The sequence below is a fragment of the Rhinolophus hipposideros genome (genome assembly GCF_964194185.1).
Source record: "Rhinolophus hipposideros genome assembly, chromosome: 16".
Lineage (NCBI taxonomy): Eukaryota > Metazoa > Chordata > Mammalia > Chiroptera > Rhinolophidae > Rhinolophus > Rhinolophus hipposideros.
This window is the reverse complement of record NC_138062.1, coordinates 33,340,580-33,367,508: the sequence shown is the minus strand read 5'-3', so window position 1 is coordinate 33,367,508 and position 26,929 is coordinate 33,340,580. Positions and strand designations below refer to the sequence as shown.

The 26,929-nt window shown below is 39.3% G+C and overlaps 1 protein-coding gene across 3 annotated transcripts in view; it reads left to right on the top strand.

Moving 5' to 3' along the window:
* Positions 1 to 26,929, top strand: part of GALNT7 (polypeptide N-acetylgalactosaminyltransferase 7) — a 122,162-nt gene that overhangs the window by 52,550 nt on the left and 42,683 nt on the right. For all 3 annotated transcript variants that reach the window (XM_081075664.1, XM_081075665.1, XM_081075666.1), the window contains exon 2: positions 13,186 to 13,643. In XM_081075664.1, the coding sequence (XP_080931790.1) occupies positions 13,186 to 13,643 (458 nt within the window). The remainder of the gene's footprint in view (positions 1 to 13,185; positions 13,644 to 26,929) is intronic.

Sequence of the window (26,929 nt, the reverse complement as noted above, 5' to 3'; positions counted from 1 at the left end):
CTTTCTGCTTTTGATTACTCCTTCTCTCACGTATTTTAATACCTCACCCTTGCCTTTCTTTAGAAATGATCAGGACTTTCCCATTAAAAACAAAACAACCAAACCAAAACCCCTCACTGCACCTCATTTCCTCCAGCTACCTCTCCATTTCTGTGCTTCCCCTCACATGCAAACGTTTCACAAATGCTGTATATTTTTGCTGGCACCATTCCCGCACCTCCTTACTCCACACCTCAGCCCACTCCTGTTGGGTTCTTGACCCCTCACGGCACCAGAACAGCTCTCACTAACGTTACCAGTCGACTTCCCCTCACCAGATCCAGTCCTCACCTCACGTGGCTTCTGAACAGCATTTAACAGTATTGACCATTCCCTCTGTCTTGGACACACCAGCTTCTTTTTTTGCTTTTCTTCCTGCAAATTGGGCCAGTCCTCTATCTCCCTGGTAGTCGTGTCCTCCTCCACCAGTCTTTTAAGGGTTGGATTCCCAAAGGCGGGGTCCAAGGTCCTTTCCTCTTCTCACTGTATCATCTTTCCATAAATAGACTCCTCCAGGTTCTTATGTCTGTTATTATCTCTGTCAAGATGTCTGTCAAATGTCTATTTTCCAGTCCCAATCTTTTCACCAAGATACATATTCTATGTTTCTACCTTCTCTTGATTATTTCAGAAGCACTTCAAACTCAGCATGTCTAAAAAGGAATTTGTCATCTTCAGTTTCGGTCTTTTTCAGTGTTTCCTCTTTCTGTGACTAGCATCCAGTTATACAAGTTGGAAATCTTAAAGCCATCCCTGACACCTCCGTCTCCTTCACCAGACATATCCAGTCCATCATTAAATTTCTCCATTTCCTAACTAGCTCTCATCCACTCTGGCCTCCTTCTAGTCTGTTCTCTTACTCTTCAGCTAGTGTCCCTTCCAGGAGCATTAAAACTATGAACTGGCTTTCCACTGCTCTTATAATGAGACCAAATTCATTACCATGGACGCCAGACCCTGCTTGATATGGCTGCTACCTCTCTTCAGCTTCATCTGGCACCACGGCCCCTGACTATTCCCACTCCAGCCAAGTTTATTCCGTATATTATCGTTGTACATACCATAGACCTTCTGGCTGTAGGGACTTTGCACAAAATGTTCTCTACCTGGAATAATCTCCCCTCCTCTATTTACCTAGTTAGCTTCTCATCCTTCAGATCGATACTCAGTAGTCCTTCGTTCTCAAGGAAGCTTTCCCTAACTTCCTAGATTAGATCAACACTCCTGAAATGCTCTTACAGCACCATATTTGTATGATTACCTGATTCTATGTCTCCCCCACTGGACAGAGAGCTCCACAAGAGCAAGTTTATATTTGCTCATCCTTGTATCCGTGTAGCCTGGTACAGCGTAGGTAGTCAGTACATACTTGTCAATCCATCAGTTGGACATTACAAAGGAGTACCTGGGGTAGAACAAGAGGATCACAGAAATACCGCTAACACTCTAGATGATAGAAAATCATCCCTCTGCAGCTGGGTGGGGGCTAATTGTGAGCAATCCTGAAGCCCCTCTAGATCCATGCTCCTGGGGTCTCTGCCAGTGTCGTGTACCCCAGACCTGGTGAATGAGTCAACTGTAGAACCGACACCAAACTACTTCCCTGGTCTATACCCTCAAGTCTTGGAATTCTTATTAACAACTTGCCTGCAGTATTTAGCCCTGTTGACTTCTCCTTTCTTGAAATTCTCTCCCACACTGCTTTTTCCAGTATTTGACTTCTAGATGTTTTTCTTATCCCCCTGAAAACATCTCAGCTTCTCTTCCATCAGAGCATTCATTCCAGAATTCAGCTCCGATCTGGCATGCTCCCCTCTCATGGCTCCCATTTCTAAGAGGATAAAGTCTGAACCTCTTGGCATTTCTTAAGAGGCACTCTGAGGCACTGCCAGTATCTTGGGTCTCATCTCCTGCCACCTCTCCATATGTCCTCTGCACTTGTTATGCCAAACCATTTGGAGTTCCCTGAATATTCTACGTTTTTCTGTGCTTTTGTGCCTTTGCCTCAGTCTAGAATGGCTGCCGACACCCTCCCCCCAGGGCACTTACCTACCAACTATTCCCACCATCTACTTGCTGGAAACATACAAGTAGATCGTAGGTGGTGGATTGCGTCACTGACAGCCTGCTGAAGCATCACTTCCCCCAGGCTGTGACTCCCTCAGAGGTAGGGCCTTTTTCTATAACACAGTACCTTAAGAGAGTACCTGGCAGGTATTAGACCTGTGATAAATATTTGGATAACTAAAAGGACAGTTCTTTTATCTTTTAATGATGCATATAAATACTAACCTGAATGCCAAATAACACTCATGACAAACTAGAGTATCACTGGCTAAGCATTTCCTCCTGAGATAGGCCTGTTGATAGGTAAACAGTAAAATGTCAAGTTTATTACATAAATAACTTTAATCTACTCTGAGTGTATTTTTTTCTGTCTCACCTAGTTATGTTTCCTTGTTACACCCTCCTAAAATGGATTTCTAGTCATGACATGGTAGTAAAATGTTGCTCCCTACTTTAAATTGATATAGCTGCCCCAAGAACTTTGAAGAATTTTCCTTCTTGAGGTGATTTTTTTTCTTTTTAGATTTGCAAGAGAAGATTCTTATACTAATCAAAATGTATGTGTTGTAAAGCCCCACATTGCAATACTTTTCTATGAGCTGTTACAAAAGCCCAGCTTCAGGGCAAAGCAAAGAAGCACTCACTGGAGGAAAAGCTGTTTTATGCATTTCCAGCTGCAAAAAGTAGTAACATTTCATGTGGGAGTGATGTATTCATTCTAGAATTTCTCCCCTAGAGAGATGATAGACATTACCTTTTCAGCTTTCAAAAGGTATTACAAACATTCTCTCCCAACACAAATACCACATTTGACCTCATCCTGCTCTCACTCAGTACAATGTTTCTTCCTTACTCTGGTAAGAAGTATTGATGATTCTGTTGGTGATGTAATTTCTGAAAAACTTTTCGGGAAGATTTGGGAATCATGTGCTTTCCACTGGGATTGCCAGGTGTGAGGGAAATTAGAATTAAATTGTTTGACTTTGGTATTAGATTATGAAGTTCTTTGTTATTGAAAACGAGAATCAAAGGATACAACTCAATAAGCACTTTCCTGGTTAAAAAATAAATTAATTAACAATGTGGACCCAAGGACTGATATTGGGATCCCTCTTTTAAAATATTTTAAAGATGATCTAGAAAAGAATGGAAAAAGATCCTGAGCTCTTCTAGGTAAGAAAGGAGAGTTGATTGGCACAAGCTGAAAGTCCTTCAACATTATGTGACTGGGAAGAAGAGGAGATGGGATCTCATTTTCAATTCACTCAGCTTTTAAATAGTTCTTTTCTCCATCTGATGAAATGCTGTGATTGTTCCTGTGAAGGGCCTTATTCGGCAGGATTAACTTCTTATTTCTTATCCTACTAAGCTATTTGGTTTTAAAGTGTGTATTTTTCTCTCTGTGTGCATACATAATGTATATGCATACATAAATTATTCATGTGTTTAAAAATCTTAATAGATTTTATTTTATAATCTTTCTCTCATTGCTTTGCTTTCCTTTTTTTTTTCCCTCTTCAATCATTCCCTAATACCATTCTTGTTTTTAGACAAGTCATTTTGTAGGAATAACAGGGTAGGATATTCATTATAACATATTGACAATTTTATTAAAATATTTTGTGTAACTTATTATGCTTTTTTTTAACCAATGAAAATACCACTGAGGAGCTTTCTTTCCAAAATTCAATAATTCCTTAGTTTCCAGACAGAGAGAGTTAAAATCTTTTTAACTCTCCCACTATATCCTTTTATATTTTAAAAAATATATTTTTATTTATTTTAAGAGGTATTATAAAGGTATTATATATAATCTGCCTTCTACTACCTGTGGGAGATGGGGCTTTTAAATAACATTGGTGTATCTTGTATATATAGCCTTGTCTTGACATCGGTGCTTTTACCACTGAAATAATGGCATAAATTTGACAAATCCAGCTTCATCACCTTTTGAAATATACTACAAAATGATTTATTGATCATTTGTTTCATACTCATGTTTGATTCTTAAAATTTAGTTCAAATCAGCTAAAGATTTAATATTAAATATTTGCAATGAGAAAGACTTTTTTCAACCTGTAAAGAAAGTATATACATGATTTAGTTCATGAGCTGAGGCATGAATTTTTGTTAAGATCTCTGAAAAATAAAAATTATTTGGATTTCATAAATATGTTTAAGTTTCATGTATTTCATAGACTTCTTAGTTGTCTGTGATAATACTGTAACTTTGTTCTGGGCCATTACACAGGCTTACAAATAAAAGCTTTTGTAAAAGTATAATCAATTTGTTGGGGTTTTTTCCCTCTACTATAGACATTAACCTGTATTTTGATCCTTTAATTGCCCGTTTCTTCTTTTAATTTTTGACCCCCTTGAGTATCATCTGATATTTTTCTGACTTGTCTTAGAATTGCTATCCTGTTATAATTTTACAACAGGAACCAAATTTAACAGAAAACCATTTGCAGGATAAATTGGCCTCGAAGACTAAGACTAACACCCGTAGATTTACTTTCTCATATTTAAATAAAGTACTCATTTTCCATAAAGTAGCAAATTTCACTTGCAGACATGCATGATTTATCCAAATCTGATGAAGAGAAGAAACTAAAAAAAGGATTATTCAAATTTTAGATTTGTAGGGAAACTAATTATAATTATTTCATTTGGATTCCCAAAATGGTAGATTAAACCAACCCAAGAAGTGGCATAAAAGACAGTGAATCCAAAGTCAGTTTGTATTCCAGCAAGGTAATAATAGGTGACTCCTAGCTAGGTATTCTTCATTTCCTCAGTCTGTGAAGAAACATGCACTGAGTACTTACTGTCTACTCCAGTGTGGGACACACACATAAATATATACTCTCAGGATCCTCAAAGAGCCCTCAGTCTGATTGGGGAGAAATATGTAAACAGATACAAAGGCAATGCTGAAAGAGCAGTGCTGGAAGCATTCACAGGACTGTGGGAGAGGCAGGGAGGTTCCCTGGAGCCCATTCCTGAGTTTACAACTCCTGGCTTGAACCAGTTGGACGTAAGTGGTAATTTCACATTTACAAAATAGAACATTAGAGATTATATTGTTAATACAGAGATGGATTTTGTGTGAAATCTCCCTTTTTCCAGTTGTGATTTTCATTTATATGTTGAAATTTTAGAGTTTTTGTTATTAAGGAATTTGCAGTCTACCTCGATACTTTTTAAAAATGCAGTGCATTGACATAGTTTTTAAAAAGTAAATTTTGTCATAATTTTAAGCAATTTCATCACTTTAGTTTGGTTGAACTAGATTTTGTTTTAATATGGACTATTTCTGAGAAAATGGAATGGGTTTTATTATCTATGCTTACTAATAGCACCATCAAAACCACTTTGAAACTATACCTAATCAGTGGAATAATCTAGAATATAAAAGATCAAACTTAAAATAAGAATATTTTTATTCTTTAGAAGTTTTTCTTTTTAGTATAGCCTCTCATCTCTGGAACTTTTTAAATCTATGTATATGAGTATGTTATGCAGAAATTCATGTTTGTTCATTAAATTTGCAGTCTAGTGAAACTAAGGTAATATTTCTTGTCAGTTGAAGAGTGCTTTTCCTAAACCCTGAATGAAGAGGTGCCTTCCCACAGAGATAAAAAAGAAAAGTGTACTCACATATAATGTTCAGTGACATGAGTGATATTAAATATCAAAACTTACTGAAGTATCTATGTACTTGAAATAGGATGACCATGAAAATTGGACACCCACTAGTTTATAACTTGGGATACCATCAGTGCACAATTATTACGCAAAGAAGAAACATTTGAAACTGATATTTCAATATTTTCATACATACTAAATTGAAATAAGTTTAACCTTTGTTGGGTTTCTTAGATGATTTTAAATGCTTAGAAGGAGTCAGAGTTTTTCACTCTAAGCATCCAGATTTCATATTTCCCTGGAGGAAAAAGCCTTGAGTAGATTAGAAACCACTGGGATTAACAGTGCATGCCTTTGCCTTCTGCTCAAAAACGGAATTCACAATCTCCAGAGAGTGGACCTAAAAGGGTGCTTGGATCAGGATAAATGAATAACTCATTCCAGGCATCCATAGGTAATTTTAGATAACCTTCAGAAGGTTTGTAAAAATTCAAATAGTTGATTGCCCAAAAGTGACTGGTATTTTTCTACCGAAAATATGATATCTTTTCACTACTTTTAGTTTTCTTATTGTTTAATTCAGGCAAATTACAAACTCATCTTGCCTCACCCTAATGATGGGAGAGAAATTATGTTTGAATTAGGGGAAAAGAGCACAAGACTTAAAATTTGCCATATGTAAATATTCTGTAGTTGACCATGATTATTCTGCAAAATGCACAGAGATCTTCAAAAAATTACTGTGTCGGTGCAGGTAGATATTGCTTTAAGAATACCGTATGATATGCATGAAAATCCAAATTTGGAAATGCTGACTAACTAGTTATACATCTATGAAATTTACTGGGAGCCTCTTTTATATGGAAATCTCTCTCTTATTAAGATGACAGAATGTTTTGAAATGTGGTATAGCCAACTTTTTAGGAAGACACCTATTTCAGTATCATTCACAATAGTACAGGATAAATCTGTATCATATTCTGTATTTTATATGTTGCTTATTTGGTTAAGGAGGGGGTGTCAGTTAATTGATTCAAAGTGCCCTTTTGAGTCAAAAGCTTTCCAGTAGGTGGTTAAAACTGCAGCACTAACTTACACATTTGTAATTGTGGTTGCCATAATGTATTGTAAGTTTTGAGAGAAAATAAAAGGAGTAATCATTAGCTATTATGTAATAGCAGCTCTCCATAGTCCAGAGTCACAGTGTTTCGGTCCCTAGAGTAAGTCCGGGTCAGATTGGCTTACTGTGTAGTACTTACTGTGTAGTCGTTTGGACTAGTGGTTACCCTGCCAAAGTCTAGTATAGAGTACTAGAATTGCCGACCTGATTTCTTTTGGTGGTTACCATGATGTCAGCCATGCTGTTTGCTCCATTCTGTTACCTTTTGGTTTATATCCTGGCCTAGTACTCTGAAAAACAAATTAAAAAGCTAAGAAAAGGAATTTCTTCTAAATGAGTCTATTTCTTTCAGAAGACAATTCTATCAGAATGTAATACTTTTTTCTTACTGGTAAGCAGCTACTTTTTTCTTACTGGTAAGCGGCACTCTTCTCCATTTTCCATTCTGTCCCAGTTGCCAACAGAGACATTACCACTGGCCTTAAATCTCTTCTTAGTTTATGGGTCTTAAAATGTACTTAGAATAGGGTCCTCTTCCATAACGGGGATATCCTAAATACTCAAGAACCGGTGAGGTCTCTGTTTAATCTCGGGTTTAGCCATGTTAAACTCTGCTTTGGCAAAGACAAATTACTTGACCCTGCTTCTCCTCCCGTGCCCCGTGGGGCCACCGACTCCAGGTGCAGTCAACTCTCAGTCCTCTGAAAAGAGCAAGACTGGATTGTCTTCAGACAAAATGTCTGTAGGGGACAAATTAGCTTAGAATCCAGCTCAAGGTAACCAGAGGAAAACAAAGGTGCTGAGGCGGGGACACCCCACCCTCCCACTCACATCCTGCTACATGCTGGTGAGAGTCGGGGAGGCCCAGCCTACAAGCACAGCCTGTGTCTTCTGCACTCCAGTGTCTCTTTGTTTTCACCTCCCTCCCTGCTCCCTTTGCCTGTTTCTTCTGCTCCTTTAAGGTAAGTAAAGAAAGGATGCTGATTTTTCTAATTAAAGGTATTTTTTATCAAGAGGGTTTTTAAATCATTGAATTAAATTTGACTTGTTATGTTTTTAAGTTGTGTGGCTCATGCAGAATGAAAACCAAATAGTGTTCATCTTGTTAGCAGTGGCCACTCCCTGAAGCTAAATTGTAATTTCTCAAGAGATCATGTGACTGCAGAAACTCAAAATTAAAAGTTTAGTTTTCCAGGGTTCACCTATAATTTCAAGTCCAAATGAATATTACTTTCATTTGCTCTAAAGACCATTTTTCTAAATCGCTTCGTATTCATATCATTTCTATCAAAGCATGCCATCTTGGAAAAATGTCATACATAAGTAGGATTTGGGGTTGAGGGAGGAACATTGTAAATTGTAAGGTGTAAAGTGAATAGTCTGACCCAGTTTCTGATAATTTTGATAATTTCTGATATTTCTGTCTGGTGATAAGTGATTCTATTCTTCAGTACAGTTCCACCTTTATGAACTTAACTGATCTTAGACAATTATCTACCGATCCTCTTGCATTTCTGGTCAACTATTATTCATTGATTTTGACTGTACGGTAAATCAGCTGATGCTCCTGAAGGTATCATAGTACCAGTGAGTCACAAAGGCATCTGCTGATTCTCATTCAGTCTCAAGAAGGAGTATGTAGAGTTTTCCTTCTCACGGGAGTTTAGTGATGACACTGCTTTATAGCCATTCTTTGAATCATATAACATTAAGATTTGACACGATTATTCTTAATTGACTTGGGACTAGACAGACAGTTCTCATATTTGGTTTTGCCTTTAGATTTAATGACATACAGGCTTTGAGAAGTGAGCAAATTCAATTTTTCTGGTGAGTTTTATGTAGCATTATCAAGAGTACAATACTGTGCAGAGAATATAAAATTATGTCCCATTCTCTTGCTGAATTTATAAAATATTGCCAGAAATGTTTTATCTGATCCAAGCTCCTCTTTCTCCTTCCATAGTCTCCGTTCTTTCTCCCTTTTCTTCTCAGAGTCTCTCTCTCATAACCAAAGCAGAAATTTTAGTATTCATTTATTTATTCACTAAATATTTATTGAGGAATTACATGCTAGAATAAGCATTGGGAATGCAGTGGTAATAGACATGGCCCCTACTCTTTCACAGAACTTACAGTCTAGTGCAGGGGTTGAGGTGGCGGGGGGGGTATCAAATCCTCCCACTGCCTGTCTTTGTAAATAAAGTGTTATTGGAATACAACCATACCCATTCATTTGCATATTGTCCGTGGCTGCTTTTGCACTAACACAGCAGACTAAAATAATTGCAACTGAGACGCTGTGGTCTGCAAAGCTAAAAATGTTTACTACTTGACCCTTTACAGAAAAAGTTAACCCCTGCTCTAGTGGGTATGGTGGAGAAATAAGTGCAGACTGGAGCCTGAAAAGTCTTATCAACCTTGTTCAGGAGGAGAAATTCTCCTTAGGGAGGTGGGCCAACAGTGAGATGTTGTAATCAGGGAAGGTAACATGTTCATTTTTGAACATTAGAAAAGTCAGTATGGATGCCATGTAAAAAAAATAATGAAGAAAAACAGTTAAGTGCGTGTCTTAGAATGAGAAGCATTAAAGCGTAGTAGTCAAGAGCATGAGCTCTTGAGCCAGGCCACCGGGATTTAAATTTTTGTCCTACTACATCCTGATTCTGACATGTGGTGACTTCTTGGTCAGATTTTCTCTCCATAAAATAGGTATGGTAATCATAGAACCTAACTCTTGGGATGAAATGAGTTAATATTTGTGAAGCACGTAGACCACAGTGTTTTTAATCATCACTATTATTGCTGTTGTAGTATCCTGTAAAGAGGTGAGATTGGCTTGAACTAAGGCAGGGGCAGTGAGGATAGTAGAGAGAAGTGATCAATTTCAGAAACTACATAGGTGATGCAACTGGCAGGAATTAGTGATAGGTTGGATATCTGTAGGGTAAATAAAAGAGAACTAGAAGTTGAGGATGACATGCAGGTTTTGGATTTGATCAGTTGAGTGGATGGTGGTTTGAGTCCCCAAAGTAGGAAAGGCAGTAATGGAAACAGGTTTGTGATGTGGGGTCAAGTTCAGTTTGAGGTGTCTTAAATTTAGCTACCAGACTGATATAAGTAGAAATGTTCAGGAAGCAGTTGACTGTAAGGTCCAGAGATCAGAACTGTGGTATGGGCTGAGGAAATGGATGTAGGAATGGTCAGTATAAATCTCATCACATACGTGGGTTGGAAGAGAATGAGATAACCCAGAAGAAAGATGGTGGGTGGGGGGTGGAATGACTGGTAGACTTGCAACAGAACTGTAAAGAACACCAACAGTTAAATTTTACACAAAGAACCCATAAGTCAAAGAACAGATCAAAATAACTTTTGAAGGAAGATAAGCTTGAAGTTTCAATCCATTAAATATTTTCTTGTTGAGTTGGCTGAATTTGAGAAATATTTAAATTTGCAATATTTACATTAACATAGGCCAATCTACACCATACAATGTATTTCACAATTTGGCTATCTCGATTTCATGTCCTATCACATTCCACATTCTTCCAAAGCGTGGTTTTATCCCTGTGAATATTAAGCAACATAGTGGACGCTGTGGTTATGGATGTTGACATCTGATGACCTGTTCAATCTACTTTTCTGAATTTATTGACATTTCCTTCCCTTCATTTTTTACTTCCCCTGTTACCGATTCACTGGAGCCTAGATGTAAAGAACTGAAATGGGGGGAAATGTGTTTCCTTTTTATGTGCTATATTTGGTTCAACATCATCAACTTGGGTCCAATATTTTAGAGTTTTATAATGATTTCTCTATTTTAATTTGTTTACAGCATTGCCATAGTGAGTATAATTGTGGAAAGAGCCAGAAGAAAAATTGAAGAAATTTATATTTTTTCCATCATCAGAATCACTTCTCAGCATCGGTGCCTACCTCTTTGTTAGAGTCATGCTTGGCTTCCTGTCCTTAGCTAGTTAATTCCTCAGTACTTCATAAATACAAGATTTCTGGCAGGGTCACCTCCTACATTTTCACCTCTGACCATAACTTAGTAAGACTCACAGGCCAGGCTCCAGCTAAGTCCCTGCTGCTCAGGTGTGTGACGATCATAAAAACCTGATCCAGAAGCCTTATCTACCTATAACACATGCCCGAAGAAAAGCCTCATATTAATAGAATCAGGCTGAGTGTTGCATTTTATATTTAGTTTTGTATTATAGGAGGAAAATTGTGGAACAACTTTGAAATGGACCAAAAAGATTACTGGGCATACAATCTGACTCAGCTTTCTAGTTGTCTTGCCCTTTCATTATCTATGAGCTATTTTACAATCCGGTAAATGATAGGAAACTGATAGTAATGTGAAAGGTTCTTGTCCATTGAAAAGGAAATTGTGTACTGTGGAATGCAATTGGTTATTGCCCTCTAGATGTTGACATGTTTTACCAGTTTTGCATCTATTTGTAAATCTTTGCAGTATCCTTTTTCTAAATTTATTTTTTTAGGAGTTTATTTGAGCAACCATCTATTCCCACCAGGCAGCACTTAACCAGAAGTGGTTATGAGCGTTCCCCTTGCAGGCTTGATGTTTATATGCTTGTTTGTTCTATGGATTTACTTGAACCAGTTTAACATCTTACAAGTTCCCTTTTTAATTAATGAGTCAATTAAAATATAGAGGGTGCCAAAAAATGTATACACATTGTATTTATCTTTTGTTATAAGCATATATTGAACATTACAATTTTAATACAGTTTTTTCCTTTCTTAAAATGTGTATACATTTTTTTGGCATCCCCGGTATATATCCCATGTTCCCCAAAATTCTCTTGTTGTATATACCCATGTATATTTGTGCATGCATATAACATCTCTAGAAAGACACACGAAATGGCTAGCTATGGTGGCCTCTACAGAGGAAAAGGCAGGAAAAAAGGCTTTTAACTTATATGCCCTTATGAATACTTTGAATTTTGTATCATACGCTTATATTATCTAAACAAATAGATAAATTTTTAAAATTCTTTTCTGAACTCTCTAAAATTAATCCTTAGCTCGTCCTTACCAAAACATCAGCATCAGCGAAATTCACATTTGAATAAACTGACTTTCTAAAAAGAGGTCTTTGTCTCTAAATAAACTACCAGTAGATAGCAACCTACACATCAATATCACGTCAAGAGCCTTATTTTGTGCTCTTTAAAGTTAAGCTTTTAACTTTAGTTTTCAAGATGGCTCTAACACGGTAGAAACATTTTGATCAGATGGTACTAATTCTATTTTGAGCCCGTTAAATTTGCCTCTTCAAATTGTCACTAGTGTTTCTCCTTTAAGTTAGAGGTTGTCAAGCTTGGATGCATGGTAAAATCACCTGGGGGGAGCTTTTCAAAATTTGAATGCCCAGACCAGTTAAACCATAGAGTCTGGGGAATGGGACACAGACATCAGTATTTTTTTAAACCACTGAGGTGATGCTCAAGTTGAGAAATCTGCTTCATGCAAAGAATGGTACTGGTTTAGCAAATACTTCACATGTAGCACCCCAGGAGCAAAAGCACTCAGGATCTCTAACTGAAAGATCTGCATAAGGTGGTCCAAACAGAAAGGCTGGGGGTGTGGGGCAACCCTTACCAAGTATCCTTACATGCAAAATCTCTTTACCTCTGGAATGGGGCAAATTAGGTATTGGGTGTGATTTAAAAGTCCAAACTGACTTGGTTACAGTTATTAGAGCTTTTTTGAAAAATAGTTCTCAATTCAGCTAAGGTCTCACTGAGTAGAAAATACCAAATTGGGACCAAGTGCATATCCCTGCCTTGTTCCTCTGCCATTAACGGCACGAAGCCAGCCTAGTGATGGATGCCATCTAACACCACTGCTGCCATATAGTTATGTGACTGACACAGAGCTCTAGTTATCATACACCGGTCAGCTGGGAAAACCACACACTGTACAACATGTCTGTTTTTGTTGAAGTTCCTAGAACCTCATTGCTCTAACCCATAACAATTTGCTTTATTAAGAGGTATTTGAGAGAGAGTTAGGTTTAGAAGAAGTAAAAAACACATCCATTCATTTATTTTGGAATGGTAAGACAAGGAAATAGTTTTTCTTGGCATTTCCTTCCCCCTACCCCAAAAGATACCTTATAATGGGAAGTCCTCATTAATGGCCTGCGTCTGTTTCACACTTTAACCCATTTTATTGTTGCCTCAGCCTTTTTTAAAACATGAAAATTGGTATCATAAACTCTGCTGTGGTTTGCCTTCATGTACTCATTGTATATCCCCCTCCCTTTTGTATAGGAAGACAGAGATGTCAACCCCATGCCTAACCGAGGAGGCAATGGATTAGTTCCTGGGGATGACAGATTCAAACCTGTGGTACCATGGCCTCATGTTGAAGGAGTAGAAGTGGATTTAGAGTCTATTAGAAGAAAAAACAAAGCCAAAAATGAACACGAGCGCCATGCTGGAGGAGAGAACCAGAGAGACATAATGCAGAGGCAGTATCTCACTTTTAAGCCTCAGACATTCACCTACCGTGATCCTGTGCTACGCCCAGGGATCCTTGGTAACTTTGAACCCAAAGAACCTGAGCCTCATGGAGTGGTTGGTGGCCCTGGAGAGAAAGCCAAGCCATTGGTTTTGGGACCAGAATTCAAACATGCAGTTCAAGCCAGCATTAAAGAGTTTGGATTTAACATGGTGGCAAGTGACATGATCTCACTGGACCGCAGCGTGAATGACTTACGACAAGAAGAGTAAGCACTCATCCTCTTCTTTCTAAAATTGGGGCAATTATTGTTTTGATAGATATTTAGTTAGATGCTAGAATGGAGAAAGTAGTTATGCCTTTATGTCAAGGAAATAAGAGGATCTTTGCTCTACAAAATGGCCAAAAGGAGGAGATCTCTCCATTCATGCCATGATATTGAGGCTATGACATATACAATTCTGGAGTTTTCTACATCAGTCCTACTCAATATCTGGTTCCCAGAGTGGCACTGGTCTGTGAATTTTTTGTTACCAGTCCACAGTGAGAAAATGAGCTTGTACCAGGATGTAAATCAACTATAAATACTTTGGTTAGTTCAACTGACAGTTTTTTAATAACAAAATTTATTGCCGTGTTGCTTTTCATCCTGGATCCATCATGTTGGGAAACAATAACAAATAATAACACTGCCCTAGATGTCTCATATAATGAACTAAATATTTATGTTTCCTCTCATTCTTTCCTCCGTACTGAAACTGAGTATGCAAAAGGAACACTCAGATAAAACTATGGCCTAAGCTTTCAAATACTTTTCATTCAATTTAATGTAAAATAAAGGATTTCCAACTCTCAACTTTTGCTACATGGCGATTATTGAATGAACTCAAAGCTTTTCTCTTTCAGTTTATTCAATAACCGGTACTACTCCTATAGGATCTAAATAGCTTCCGTTAATACGGATGCATATTTAATTCACTGCTACTAGAAACCTCTGAAAATGTATTCCTGACGATGCATTAACATAATCTTCATTTTAAAGGATATGGATGATGAACGTCTAAGTATTACCTTGTTTTGTACACCTGAAACTAATAAATAAATAAATTTATGAAAAAAAAAAAAAAAAAGGTTAACATAGCACGTGCACACACACCCACAGCAGCATTCTTTATGACCAATTAGTAAAATTCTGTACCTAATATAGGACTACTCAGTAGAATTTGCCTTCATGTGTTTATTGGTAAGAGTGAGAGGAGATGAATGAAGCGTGCAAAGAAGATAGGAGTAGAAGCGTGGAACCATGATGATGAGAGACGTAAACTCTTGACAGGGAAGAGCTAGAGCATCTCGAGACTGTGAAGGAAGCATCTTGGAGCAGTTTATCCCTAATCATAGCACAGTCGTGGGGCTTGAACAAACAAAAACAGAGGGCACTCAGTTCAATTGAATTTCAGATAACAACAGAAAACATTTAGTATAATTATGTCTCAAATAGTGTATGGGACATACTTACACTTTAAAAAAAAAAAAAAAACTATCTTAAATCCAGATTTAACCGGTGTCCTGTATTTTATTTGGCAACCCTTCTAGTCAGGGGTTGAGGATAGTTATAGAGCTAGAACTGCCATGCAAGTACCCTTTATGGCCCATAACAGGATTTGCAATCCCTCGTCTGGAGTGTGTCTCAGTTATTAAAATATAGCACTCAATCATAGTGCTCATCTCTATTAGAGAAGGTTCTTTGAGAATCGATTGAAGGCATTCTCATCACCGTAACTGGGAAGAGGGAAGGGAGTGGGGAGTCTAACATTTATTGACTTTCCACTACATGTCAGGACTTGACTATAAGTTACTTTATTTAATTCTTACAACCAAACTGTGAGAGAGTTCTCACCTGCGTATGGAAAGTCTGAGGCTTAGCGTTGTGTCTTCTTTGTATTTGCCCAGCAAGACGGTAAAGCTGTGATTCAACCCGAGGGGGTTTAGTGTGAAAGCCCCTTCTCTTTCCACCACACCACACCTCAAGGTACGGATCCCCTGGACAAGCTGCCTCAGGGCAGTTACAATCCAAGGGTGAGCTTAGTGTAGGGAGTGAGGTTTTAGCACCTCAGTGGTTTTAAGAGTTGCTAAAGATGTCTTAGCAACTCTTTATAAGAGATATGTCTTTTAAAATACCAATATAAATGGATCTCATTTTTCTATATGAGAAATATGCTAAGAAATCAAGTGACACACAAGACAAAGCAGGACATAGGATTAGAATCATCGTATGTGCCTCCCTCTCTTTCACCCCTCACATCCATTCTTTCTGCAAGGTCTCTTGTTTCTAGCACCAAACTGAGTGCTGTTCTTTCATCTCCCCTACAACCACCCAAGGTCAAGCCACCATCTCTCATGGAATCCTGCAAGAGCGTCCTCCCTGGGTCTCCATGTCTGCTCTTACCTCTTATCTTATTCACACAGAAGCCAGTGTGGGGTTTGAATCCGAAAATCTAGCTTATCTAAAACCATTCTTTGCCTTCCCAGTACACTTGAAAGAAAACCCTAACTCCTAACCAGCAGCAGCCCGCATGCCTGGCCACCTTTCTCTGCGGCTCTGCTTCTTGCCCACAGTGCACCAGCTGTGTCTGCTTCTCGGTTCCTTTGCACATGCTCTTCCCTCCTCCCTCCTCCAGGAATGATTTTTCCCTTCTTACGGCTGACTCCTTCCTCTCTTTTAGGTCCCAGTGATACCTCTAACCATGCTGTCTAATTTGGTAATGCCCTGCTTTATTTTCTGTTACTGCTCTCTGCCCATTTCTTTCATGGCATGTATCAAATTTTGTAATCAGGGGTATTGGTTTATTTAGTTCTTACTGGCTGGCTGTCTTTCCTACTAGATGATAAGCTCCTGAGAGCAAGGAATATATCTGTTTTCTTCATCAGCTACTTCCAGTAACTGACAACTAGGAGCTTGGTAGTCCAGTTGGTAAATATCTGTTGAGAGGAAGGAAGGAAGGGAGGGAGGGAGGGAGGGAGGGAGGGAGGAGAGAGAGAGAGAGACAGAGAGAGACAGAGAGAGACAGAGAGAGACAGAGAGAGACAGAGAGATCTTCCAGGTGTTAAAACCTTGGCTTCATTATCAGATATGAAATCTTAGACCAGTTACCTACTGTCTCTAACTCAGTTACCTAATCCTTAAAATAGATCTCACCATGCCTGTCTCTCAGGATTGGCATTAGAATTAAATGACTATTATAATAGACTGAAAGTTTTTTATCATAAGCCTGGTATGGTTAGAAACTTAAGTATTATTGGCTGTTTTCATTACTATGGCATTTTCTTCAGGTCACATGTCATCTTGTCACTCTTCAGTGTTTTCAGTTACTATTTAACTTGGATGTTCTCTGTTGCTTTTTGGAAAACAAACATATCACACACTGCCTTATCTATATCATCTTTCTCCTTCTCCTTCTTGTACCTTCCACAATGGCAAAGCTTCATCTCTTGTTTGATAATTTCATACACAAATTGCTACCTGAATTTTCTACCTCTCAGTCTTATTTGCTGTCCTACAATTTCCTTCCTTCCTTTCTTTCTCTTCCTTCTTTCCTCATTGCGTTCCTTCTTCTTCTTTTATCTTTCTTACCTCTCCCATGCCTTGCCAATTATCCCTCATGTTCTTTTCTCTTGCACAACTGGAGCAGTACCTAGAAATAGGATTATTGCCTGTTTCTGTGTATCATTCTTGTAAGTATTGTGTCTCCAATCAAATAAAAAGACCCAAGGCTATCTTAGCAAATGCTCCTAAAGCCCTCTTTAAAACTCTATGCTCGTGAGAAAAGTTCATATATATAGATATATCTATATATCTATATCTATATATAGATATATATAGATCTGGATATATAGATCTATATATAGATATATAGATATTTCAAAATACTCATAATAACCCCAGAAACTTTTAAAAAACTGACTCCAGATTGTTTTTTAAACATGAAAAAAATGAGATAGGCTTCATTCCTCTTTGAACACTTAAAATTCAACATACAGTAATAATTTCTAAGTAGAGTAATTCATAAATTAGAATGTGGACAGGCTTACGAATTTCCTCTAAAATGCAAAGGCCAACAACAAATAAAACACCTGTAAGTGCTAATATGTATATTAGCACTTTTCTGCTTTTGCTGGCCACATACTGGAAACAAAATATAAATCCATGTCCCACACATACACCTTCCTCATGCTCATCCCTCATGGAGAATGTACTACAAGGAGCCCAGCCTGGCTCGGTGGTGTTGATTTTCTGCAGCTTAAGAATATAGGCTTCATCAGCCTTGTTCTCTCTTGCCTGTGGAGACATAGAAATAAACAAGCCACCTGCCAAGCTTAGAAACCAAGCTTTGGGCAGTTTGTCCAGCTGTGCCATCTGACACTGTGGTTACCACGTTCGTTTCTGTGGCTGTTCCATCGTCTTTTCAGATGAGCGTCCTCTACCTTGGAAGCAGGACAGAACTGCCCAGCTGCCAGCATGACTCATGCTTATGTATGTTACAGCTTTGAATTACATTCTCTGGCTGAGTAATTTGCTGGCTGTTGATTACTTGTTAAAAGAGTGAGTAACAGCATTTTGAGTGAACTGGAGCCCAACTTCTTTTTTAAAGACTGGAGCCAAGGATGACTTCACCTGCCTTCACACTTATTTTCTATAAAAAAACAAAACCATACACAATTTTCTTCACAGTTCAACAGATATTGCGGATCTCCAATAAACAAGATAACTGTGCTAGCCCATCAGGGGATGCAACAATGAGAAAATACTGTCCCTGCTTTAAAGGGGCTTGCCATCTGCCCCTGGGGAGAAGGGAAAGAGTACCATAATGTAAGAGCCATAGGAAAGGCATGAGCAAAATGGCCTGGTTCAGAGGAGTGGGAGGCCACATCGAGTTACAGGAGAGTCAGGAAGGGATTGATGGAGGGAGGGGGCACTAGGGACAGACCCTGAAGGATGAGCATGCAAGTGTTGAAGACATGAAGATACAGCATTGACTGGGATGAAAACAAGTGGTATCATGTATTGGGATCAGGAAGTATGTGTAGAGAAACAAAGCTGATAGGTAGCGTCATCTTGAGAAGACCACAATGCCATTTACAAAGCCTCTGGTGAATTTGGTAATCAGGAAAGACCACCGAAGGTTTCCAAAGGGAACTTTAGGAATATGAGACTGGTAGAGGTGTCTAGAGTACATTGGGGGGTAGGGACCTGTTAGAGGGACCTGTTAGTAGCATTAAAGTAGGAACTTCAGTGAAGGTTACAGAACCAGAAAAAGGAGACTTAATGTAAGAGAACAGAAGAGTCAGAGTCAGTAGGCCTTGACAGCTGATTAAGTGGAAGGAAGAATTAAACATAAATCCAAGACTCTGAAGCATAGTAACACAAAGAATGGTGCCATTAACAGAAATACGGTGGATGGAATTAACATGGTGCTCTGCTCAAAGCTTGGTTACCTAAATCGGTTTGATCCCTGGCTTTATGTGAATTGACACACAGCCAGTCAAGATGAGAGCCTATTTGTGGGAAGAGTTGGAAAGTTCTATTTGTGAATATATTAGATTTTCTTCTAAAACAGTTTGGGATTTTATTTCCTTTACTTTGAACTAACTGTAAACTAACTGCTGATGCAAATACTACACGGAAATCATTCTTGCCCTGTTTCAGCCCAAGGCTGACAATCAGAGGTACACAATCCAAGTGATTTTGTTTCAAACAAATGAACTACATGTTTTGACTTGTTGAACAACTTCATCTGCTTCTAATAGTTCACCTTTCCTCCTACCTACGCACCTATTGCACTTCTATTTGTAGAAAGCTGTCTTAGTTATGTTTATAAAGTGAATTAATAGATATTAAGGGGCTTCAAAAATTCTAAGAGCTATGCAAATATTAATATGATTGTTAATAACTTTCTTAAGCCTGTCTGTGGGAAACTGAGGGTTTTTGAAAACTATATTTTACTTTTATAGTCATTTGCACCAGATAATTCTCTTGTTACCTGATTCCAAAGTGCTGATTTTTATACTCGAATTTTAAGATGAATTGTGATCGTGAGTTTTTTTTTTTTCTTTCTCTATCCGTGTTAAAGGCTTTCTTTGATACCTGTTTAGAATGTAGTGCTATAATTTGTAGAATACGTGCTATTTTCAAAATATTGATTTAATTGAAATGCTATAGATTCTTTTGTAATTTCAGTTTCTACATATCATGTCCCCTGCTTTTCAGTTAGAGCTAACTGAAGCTCTAAGGAACTGCTCAAAGAGATTAAAACAAATTGTTAGAATAATCTATAATTCATATACACACATATATGTGAATTACATATATGCATATGTATTTCAGTACTTTGTCCCAGTTTCTATGATCAGTCTATGTGGTGGTTCTATATGACCCAATCCAAACTATACTGCTCACAGTTATTAACATGTGATCCTTTTCTCTCTTAGGTTGCCCAAAATATGTCTCATTTTTCAGACTACGACTTGGCAGCCTTAGATCTAATCTGTAGGAAGCACATTTGAAATTGATTTTAGATGACCCGTGATGAACAAGTTGCCTCTTTAGGTCCAAAAATTATTATGTTCTAACTGGCCTGAACATTTTTACTCTTGGAAGCTACTTTTTGTGAGTTCAGAGGTTTCCCAGATTAACTTTAAAGGAAAATTAGGTTCTGATGCCTAGTTTCTTCTTTCTTCTAAACACACACACACTGCACTTTGGAACTTTCTCAGTTACGAAGGCAGAGCTGATTTTTATTTAAGGTTCTGGCTGACAACGGGAGATGTACTTAGCCAAGTTGGAATTATTATAGCAATCAGGGGGTAACTTATGTCACCCCAATTACCACAGCAGTGTAGAGGTGTAGTGAGCCTACTGGAACTAGAGGTCATTTGTCGCTCTAAGCCACCATTAGCAGACTAGTGGCAATGTTGAATCCCCTTCTCTCCTTGGTAGCATTCTGGGTGGCTCACTTCCCTTGGTGGAAACATTCTTCTACTGCCAAGACCTCATGTGGTTCATACAGTTCTACCCGCTCTCTAATCATTTTCCAAGTTGTTTATTAAAAGGGACTTATCATTTCCTCTCCCCTCATCCTGCCCCCACCCCAAACTCTCACCACCAATATGTCAAAAGTATAAGGTAGGCCTGATAAAAAAAAAAAAAAAAAAAAACACAGCTACAAACTCAGGTTGCTTATTTTTGTTTTTTCACAGTCCTCTGCCCCCAACCAGGAATTGAGAATACGTTCCCTGGAGGCTAGTTATAAAAATATTATGGAAGCACCACTAGATATTCCATAACATCCTACACCAATGGCAGGCAATTTCAGAAAGACCTTGACTTATTTTTTCTTTTCAGGCTGTTTGCCACCCATCAGGAGCAGCGACACAGGAGATTAAGAGGTGTTTTTCTACCCTCTCCTATTGGAGTATCTCAGTTTGGGATCTGACAGTCATTTCAAGGTGTCTAGTCATTATCCTCTGCTGAAAGGTTATTAATTCCTCCCCAGCAAGAGCCTCTGCCGGGAGACCCAGACACGCCACAGTACAATGTGGATGCCAGAGCACAAGCCCCTCCCTCAGCAGGTTGTCATGACCTCCTCTGGTAACTTAGCAACTCAGACTAGTAGATGCAGGCAGGGCCATTAGACACAGCCTGTTGCTCTGATGTTTGTTTCCTTGATGCACGTTGGCTCTCCTGTGTTTGGTAAACTGGGAAATAGTATCGATTCAGTGTGGAAGTACTCATGGTGCCTAGATTTCCTCCTGCATTATGATGTGTGGAAGTGATCAGGGCAAGGGTTCTTACAGTTAGAGTGACCTCCATAACAAGATATTTATTAAGACTAAGAAAAAAGCTGACAATCCTGCAGAAGTATTTCTCTTTAGTGCAAGAGATGCGGGGGCGGGGGGAGCAGGGGTGTCTAGTGACTTCAGGATGCATTACACTTGCTGCTATGCTAAGCTGTCTGGGGAGCAGCCAGTGCATCCAACGAAACCGAGAGGAAATTGATTGATGAAAAAGGTTCTCTCTGGATCATAGTCTTAATTTTGGTAAAGTTGCTTTGTATTAGGAACGAATGTCTCCAAGGACCTACGAAAAGGAAAGCACAAGCCCCTGGGTTTAAAGGCTGCAAAGGATGGACTGTGATATAAAATGCAAATGTCAGTGGTGATTTTTAACTGTGCCAATTGATTTCCCTTAGGGTTCTGGTCCCAAAGTTCCCTAAGTTTTGAGTGGTCTGGTCCTATTTCTGTTTTTCCTTTAAGTCCTATTTCTTTCTTTCTTTTTTTTCAAAAAGCATGATTTTGCAAATCAAAAGCTTTACCAGCAACAAAAATATGTATAGCGTTGTAGCAGAAGTGTCTGTATTGTACATAAAGTGTGGTCAAAGCCAAACTGCTGGGCATTGGACCACATACAGTGTGACTACAAAATCATACTGTGAGGTGTTTTCCACATTTAAGATGAGTAAGTTCCATGAAACTGATTAGCTGCTTAGCTGTTAAGCCAGGCATAAATCAACATTTAAGAAAAAGAAGAACCCCAACCTTGCCATTTATTCTAGAAGCACAGCAACCATTCTAGAAGATAGACAGAACTTAGTGAGTGAGGACTTACACTGGGCCACACATTTGGGAGAAACTGACCAGTGTAGAGCCCGATCTTACTACTGTCATGATTGGCTGTAAAAACCCAAAGTGACAGCTTCACCCCTTTTACAAATAGACACGTAGATCTTTACCTCTGGAATATCTGGTAAAAGGACCAGTTTTGGAGAGAAACAAAAAGTAGGATGGTGGAGGAGGCAGAGGAGAGAAGACTGTCTTTAAAAGTTGTCGAACCAGGTCAAAGCCTCCCTTCCTCTTAGACTGAGTTTCAAGCTGATGTCCTCTCCTCCATCTATGGGGCAATTTTGACAGCTCCCCCAAGGTAAAGGCAAATCCTTGGAGAGAGCTGTAAAGCAGGGCCGTCAATACCAATTTCTTTTTCTTATGCACAGATTGTGGAAGTAACGATATGCAAAATTTGTTGTACAACTTCTTGAATTCACTTATAAGTAAATTATCTTTGCTCATTTTAAGCCAAATATGTAAAAAAAATGCACTTAGTATATTATAAATAGAATTACTCTTTCACCATTCTTGCGACATAGAAAGTGAACCTGCTAAAAAGTAAAAAAGTCCAAGCTAATTATAGGAGTTAAAATTACATAAGAATACCGTTTAATTCAGTAATTCTTATATTATCACTTGGAAATGGCCCATAGTTTCGCTTTCCTCTTCACTGAATCTTGAGGGAGATTCCATTCTTCAAAATATAGTTCATGTGTAGGAGGAAAATCATATTTTAAATAACTTAGTAACTTATTTTAGAATGAGCACTGCCATTGTAATGAAAAGAAAAATAACCACACATTCTCCAGAATGTGTGCCAACGAGCAAATTTGATTTCCCAGCGAGCAAATCAAAAACCAGAATCAAGGACTCTGGAGAAAGATTTAAGAATCTAAACTACACGCTCCTAAGGGACTGGAAACGCACAACTGTCGCTTGAAAGGAAAGTTGTGAAGTGTTCAGGAAGAGAATGTGAACAAGCAGCTGCTGTGTTTCATCCTTTGTGAGGCAGGGGCTCCCTCCAGAGCTGAACATGCTCAGTGCAGGCCTGCTGGCATGGGTCCCATCTTAGGAAGGGTTTGAACACTGGTTTCTTCTCTGACAGAGAGAGTGGGAAAGAAACCCTTTCCTTTAAAAGCCTTTGTTGAAGTCTGTGTGAACCACAACTTATTAGGAAGGTAACATCTGGTATTCTTATTTAAATCAAAGAAGAGTCTATTTTCTCAGCAGACGACGAAACAACCTAGATTAGGGTTTAACTGGTTCTTGATCTCATATTCTGTCGTTATGGCACCAGTCTCTGTCTCCACTGGGGACAGGAAGGGCTGGAATTAAGAGTGTGCTAGGGAACATACGAGCGCCATAGAAAGGCAGGTTCCGGCCCTCAGGCATTTTTTTTTTTTACACTTGTTTACATAGTTTTGGGGAACTATTTCTCACTCACTTTAGATCAGGTATAAGCTATGTCTTCCACTTCCATGTAATTAACTCTGTCACTGTCATGGCGCTTTGTTCCCTTAATACAGAGTCCTTAGTAAATGGTAATAAGGATCAACAGCATCATTGTCCATTTACTGAGCACCTACTGTATGTCTGACAGTGTGCCAGATCCTTTAATGCATTATCTCCAATCCTTATAACCATACTGAAGCCATATGTATACTATATATACCGTATAATGTATATAAACTGTATAATGTATATAACCATATTTTTAGATGGTGGAACTGAAGTTCAGAGAAGTAGGTAACATGAAGGTCATATAACAAGAAGCTGGTGGCACTGGGGTTCAAATGAAGCTTCTTATCACACTGCCTTCTTAATGATGCTAAACTGATGGCCAAGGGGGTACGTTACAGTACAGTACAGCATGTTTAACTTTTTTAAAAAGAAAAACCAAGTTAGGAAAAGGTAAAAGGCAAAGGCTTTATGTCTCATTATTGCAGAACGTTTTCCTGCCTCTGAGACAGGTTTGCTCAATCTCAGCATTATTGACATTCTTTGTCCTGGAGGCTGTCCTGTGGACTGTAGATGCCAATAATACACACACACGCTCACACACCCTCCCAGGCCCTGGATGTGACAATGAAAATGTCTCCAGACTTTGCCACATGTCCCCTGTAGGGCAAACTCGCCCCTGAAGAAGAGTCACTGTTCTCAGTGGTCAATCAAGGTAATATTGGGGGTGGGGTTGTAACTCGATATAAATAACAGAGGTGGGATTTATAGCATCGTGGGGGATAAAAGAGGGAGTTGTCAGTGTTTTTAACTTGTTTTAGCCACAGAACCCCCAGAATTCTTCTTCAGATTACTCCTAGGCAACTCTATGCTTTGGTTCTTTCCACTTCCTTGAAACCCATGGGCTCCTCACCCAGTTTGGAAACCACTAGACTAGATGTCTTCCAAGGTCTCTTCCATTTTAAAATTAGTTTTTTCTGTGTTTCTACATTCTCCCCCTGGGTTTTCCACCAGGTTTCTCTAGATACAAAACCTGACTAGAATCAACCAGCAAGCAGCTGGTGTACAGCTGTTATCCCTCCAGCTTAGCGGAGTGCTTTTGGTGTGGCCTCGTTCTGCTTCCTGGAAGGGCTGAGGGGTCTATGCCAGGTGGGACAGCCCTACTTAGAAAGTAGCAGTAGATACGGTGTCTGTTAAATTTGGCTGTGTAGTACCCTCGCAAAGGCAAGCAGGCCCTGCTTTAATTCCCGCACTTTAGCAATATGCACTTTGGCAAAAGTTGGGCTTGGTGTTCAGTCCCTGAATCCTGCCCGACCTGGCAGAGAGAAGCTCAGGCTGGCTGCCAGGATACCAGGCTCACCCTTCTTTGGTTTCTCCGAAGCAGGAAAGGGACCAGGATGGATTAGCTAGAAGACAGTGATCCTTTTTATATTGCCAAGCTCAACCCTGCTAGCATCTCCAGGATATAATCCGGTTATGAGAATGTCTTCTCCTATTGACCTTTGTATGTGTCACCTGCGGGAGGGTGGAGGAAACCCATTTGGCCACGTTACCCAAGAAGTGAAAGGCCCCTTTCTCCATTTCCAGGGGCAGCTACTCTTTGGTGAATATTGGTCATGTGCTTTCCCCAAACATGTGTGTGTGTGTGTGTGTGTGTGTGTGTGTGTGTGTGTGTGTGTGTGTATGCATGGTTTTTAGAACATAGAAATGTGTCTTATGTTCTGAAAGCTCTGTAAGGCTTGTGACATGGTTAGCACTCTGCTGGCGCCCAGCAGGCACCCAGCACTCGCCAGCTGTTGGTAGTGATGGTGCAGGCACTTCTCTCATCTTTCCTTTCTCCACCCACTTCTCTCCCGCTTCCTCCCTCAAGCAATCCAAGATTGTCTTGAATTCCTTCCATACTCCCATTCCTAGTTTTTGCCTCTTTCATTGCCATCCTCTGAGTCCAGCTTTTTGCTTTCAAATGGTCAGAATGGATGGGAGCCAGGGGCATAAGATTGCACTTTTGGAGTTGCATGGCAGCTTTTAATGAGAGTGGCTTAGACACCTTAAACCTTGCTCATAATATATTAAATATTTCATAGACTCATTGAAATTTAGAGCTAAAGGAGGCCAGAGAGGTCACTTGGTGTACTTACTACTTTATTCTACAGATTAGAAACCTGGAGTCCAAAGAGTAGTGACTGTCCAGGATGATATATGACTGCCTCGAGTCAATCCATGTCTCTAGGGCCTTCAACTGTACCAGATAAAAGATCAGGAAAGTCTGTTTACCAGAGCAGTTGTTTTCAATGTAATATTTACGGTACACATTCATGACACAGTTTTATAATAATAGAAATTTTACTTAGGAGCAAAAGAAGTATGTCTATCCATTCCAAAGTGACTCCTTTAAATGTGACCATTTACAATTCCAGCTAAGCAGTAGTGAGAGCCAGTGCTTAAATCTAAGTTAGAAGGAGCCATCCTAAGAAGAGAGCAAAAAGGCACCTAGGTGAGGCCCCAGAGCAGAGGATCAGTGTTTAGGGAATGGGTCCATTTTACCATTGTACAACGCCTGTCACTTAGGTCATACTCCAGCAGGCCGCGGAAGCTCTTTCCTAAATGCTGAGAGGCTATGAAAGAGCTTTTCACTCAAGTGTCTGTGGAACTCTGAGATAGCAATTTTCCACACTTGAGGGTGTGTTAAAGCTTGGAGCAGATCACCATATCCGGTGGGTTCTGCAGCAACAGGTAACCATTGTCTTGGCACAGACTGGCAAGCATCTTTGGCAGTGACCTTGCCTTAGAGTAGGCACAGCAGGGGACCAGCTTCACAGGCCCCTTTGCAGCAGGGTACCTCAGGATGCTAGCGGAACAGGGGGGCTCTACAGAATACCTGAGGGTACCAAGTTTGTGAGTGCCATGAGTGTACCTTGGGGATCCCAAACAGAGTTGAAGAGAGAAGAATGATAACATTTAAAGAGCTGTCTTGCACTTTCTGGCAAATGTGGGTAAGAATATTTGGCTCATAAAGTTATTCTGAAGGTTTAAATGTGACAAAGAGCATAAAAGGCATATAACACAGTAGGCAACTCGGGAGATCACAGTGGTTGGAAGCCCCCCCTCATCCCAGGTGAGGCATAGAGAACCCTACAGAGGCTCTTCCTCCTACATCCGGGGTCTGTCCTCATGTAAGGTGTGTGGCATTCAGCCTCATCTTTAGAGTATATTACCTTCATCACAGACTTTCATCCTGCCATCCTGCTACATAACAGGAAAAGCAGTCAGTCCTAAAGACAGGGAGAAAACATGAAGGCTTCCTTAATGCCAACATACGCTAAAGAACTAACTTACGTGAAAATACTGGGTGATAGAGTCTATAATTGGTATCATTAAGAGAGGTGAAGAAAAAATTAAGATACATCAGGGCTGTAGGGTTTAGTATGTAAATAAATA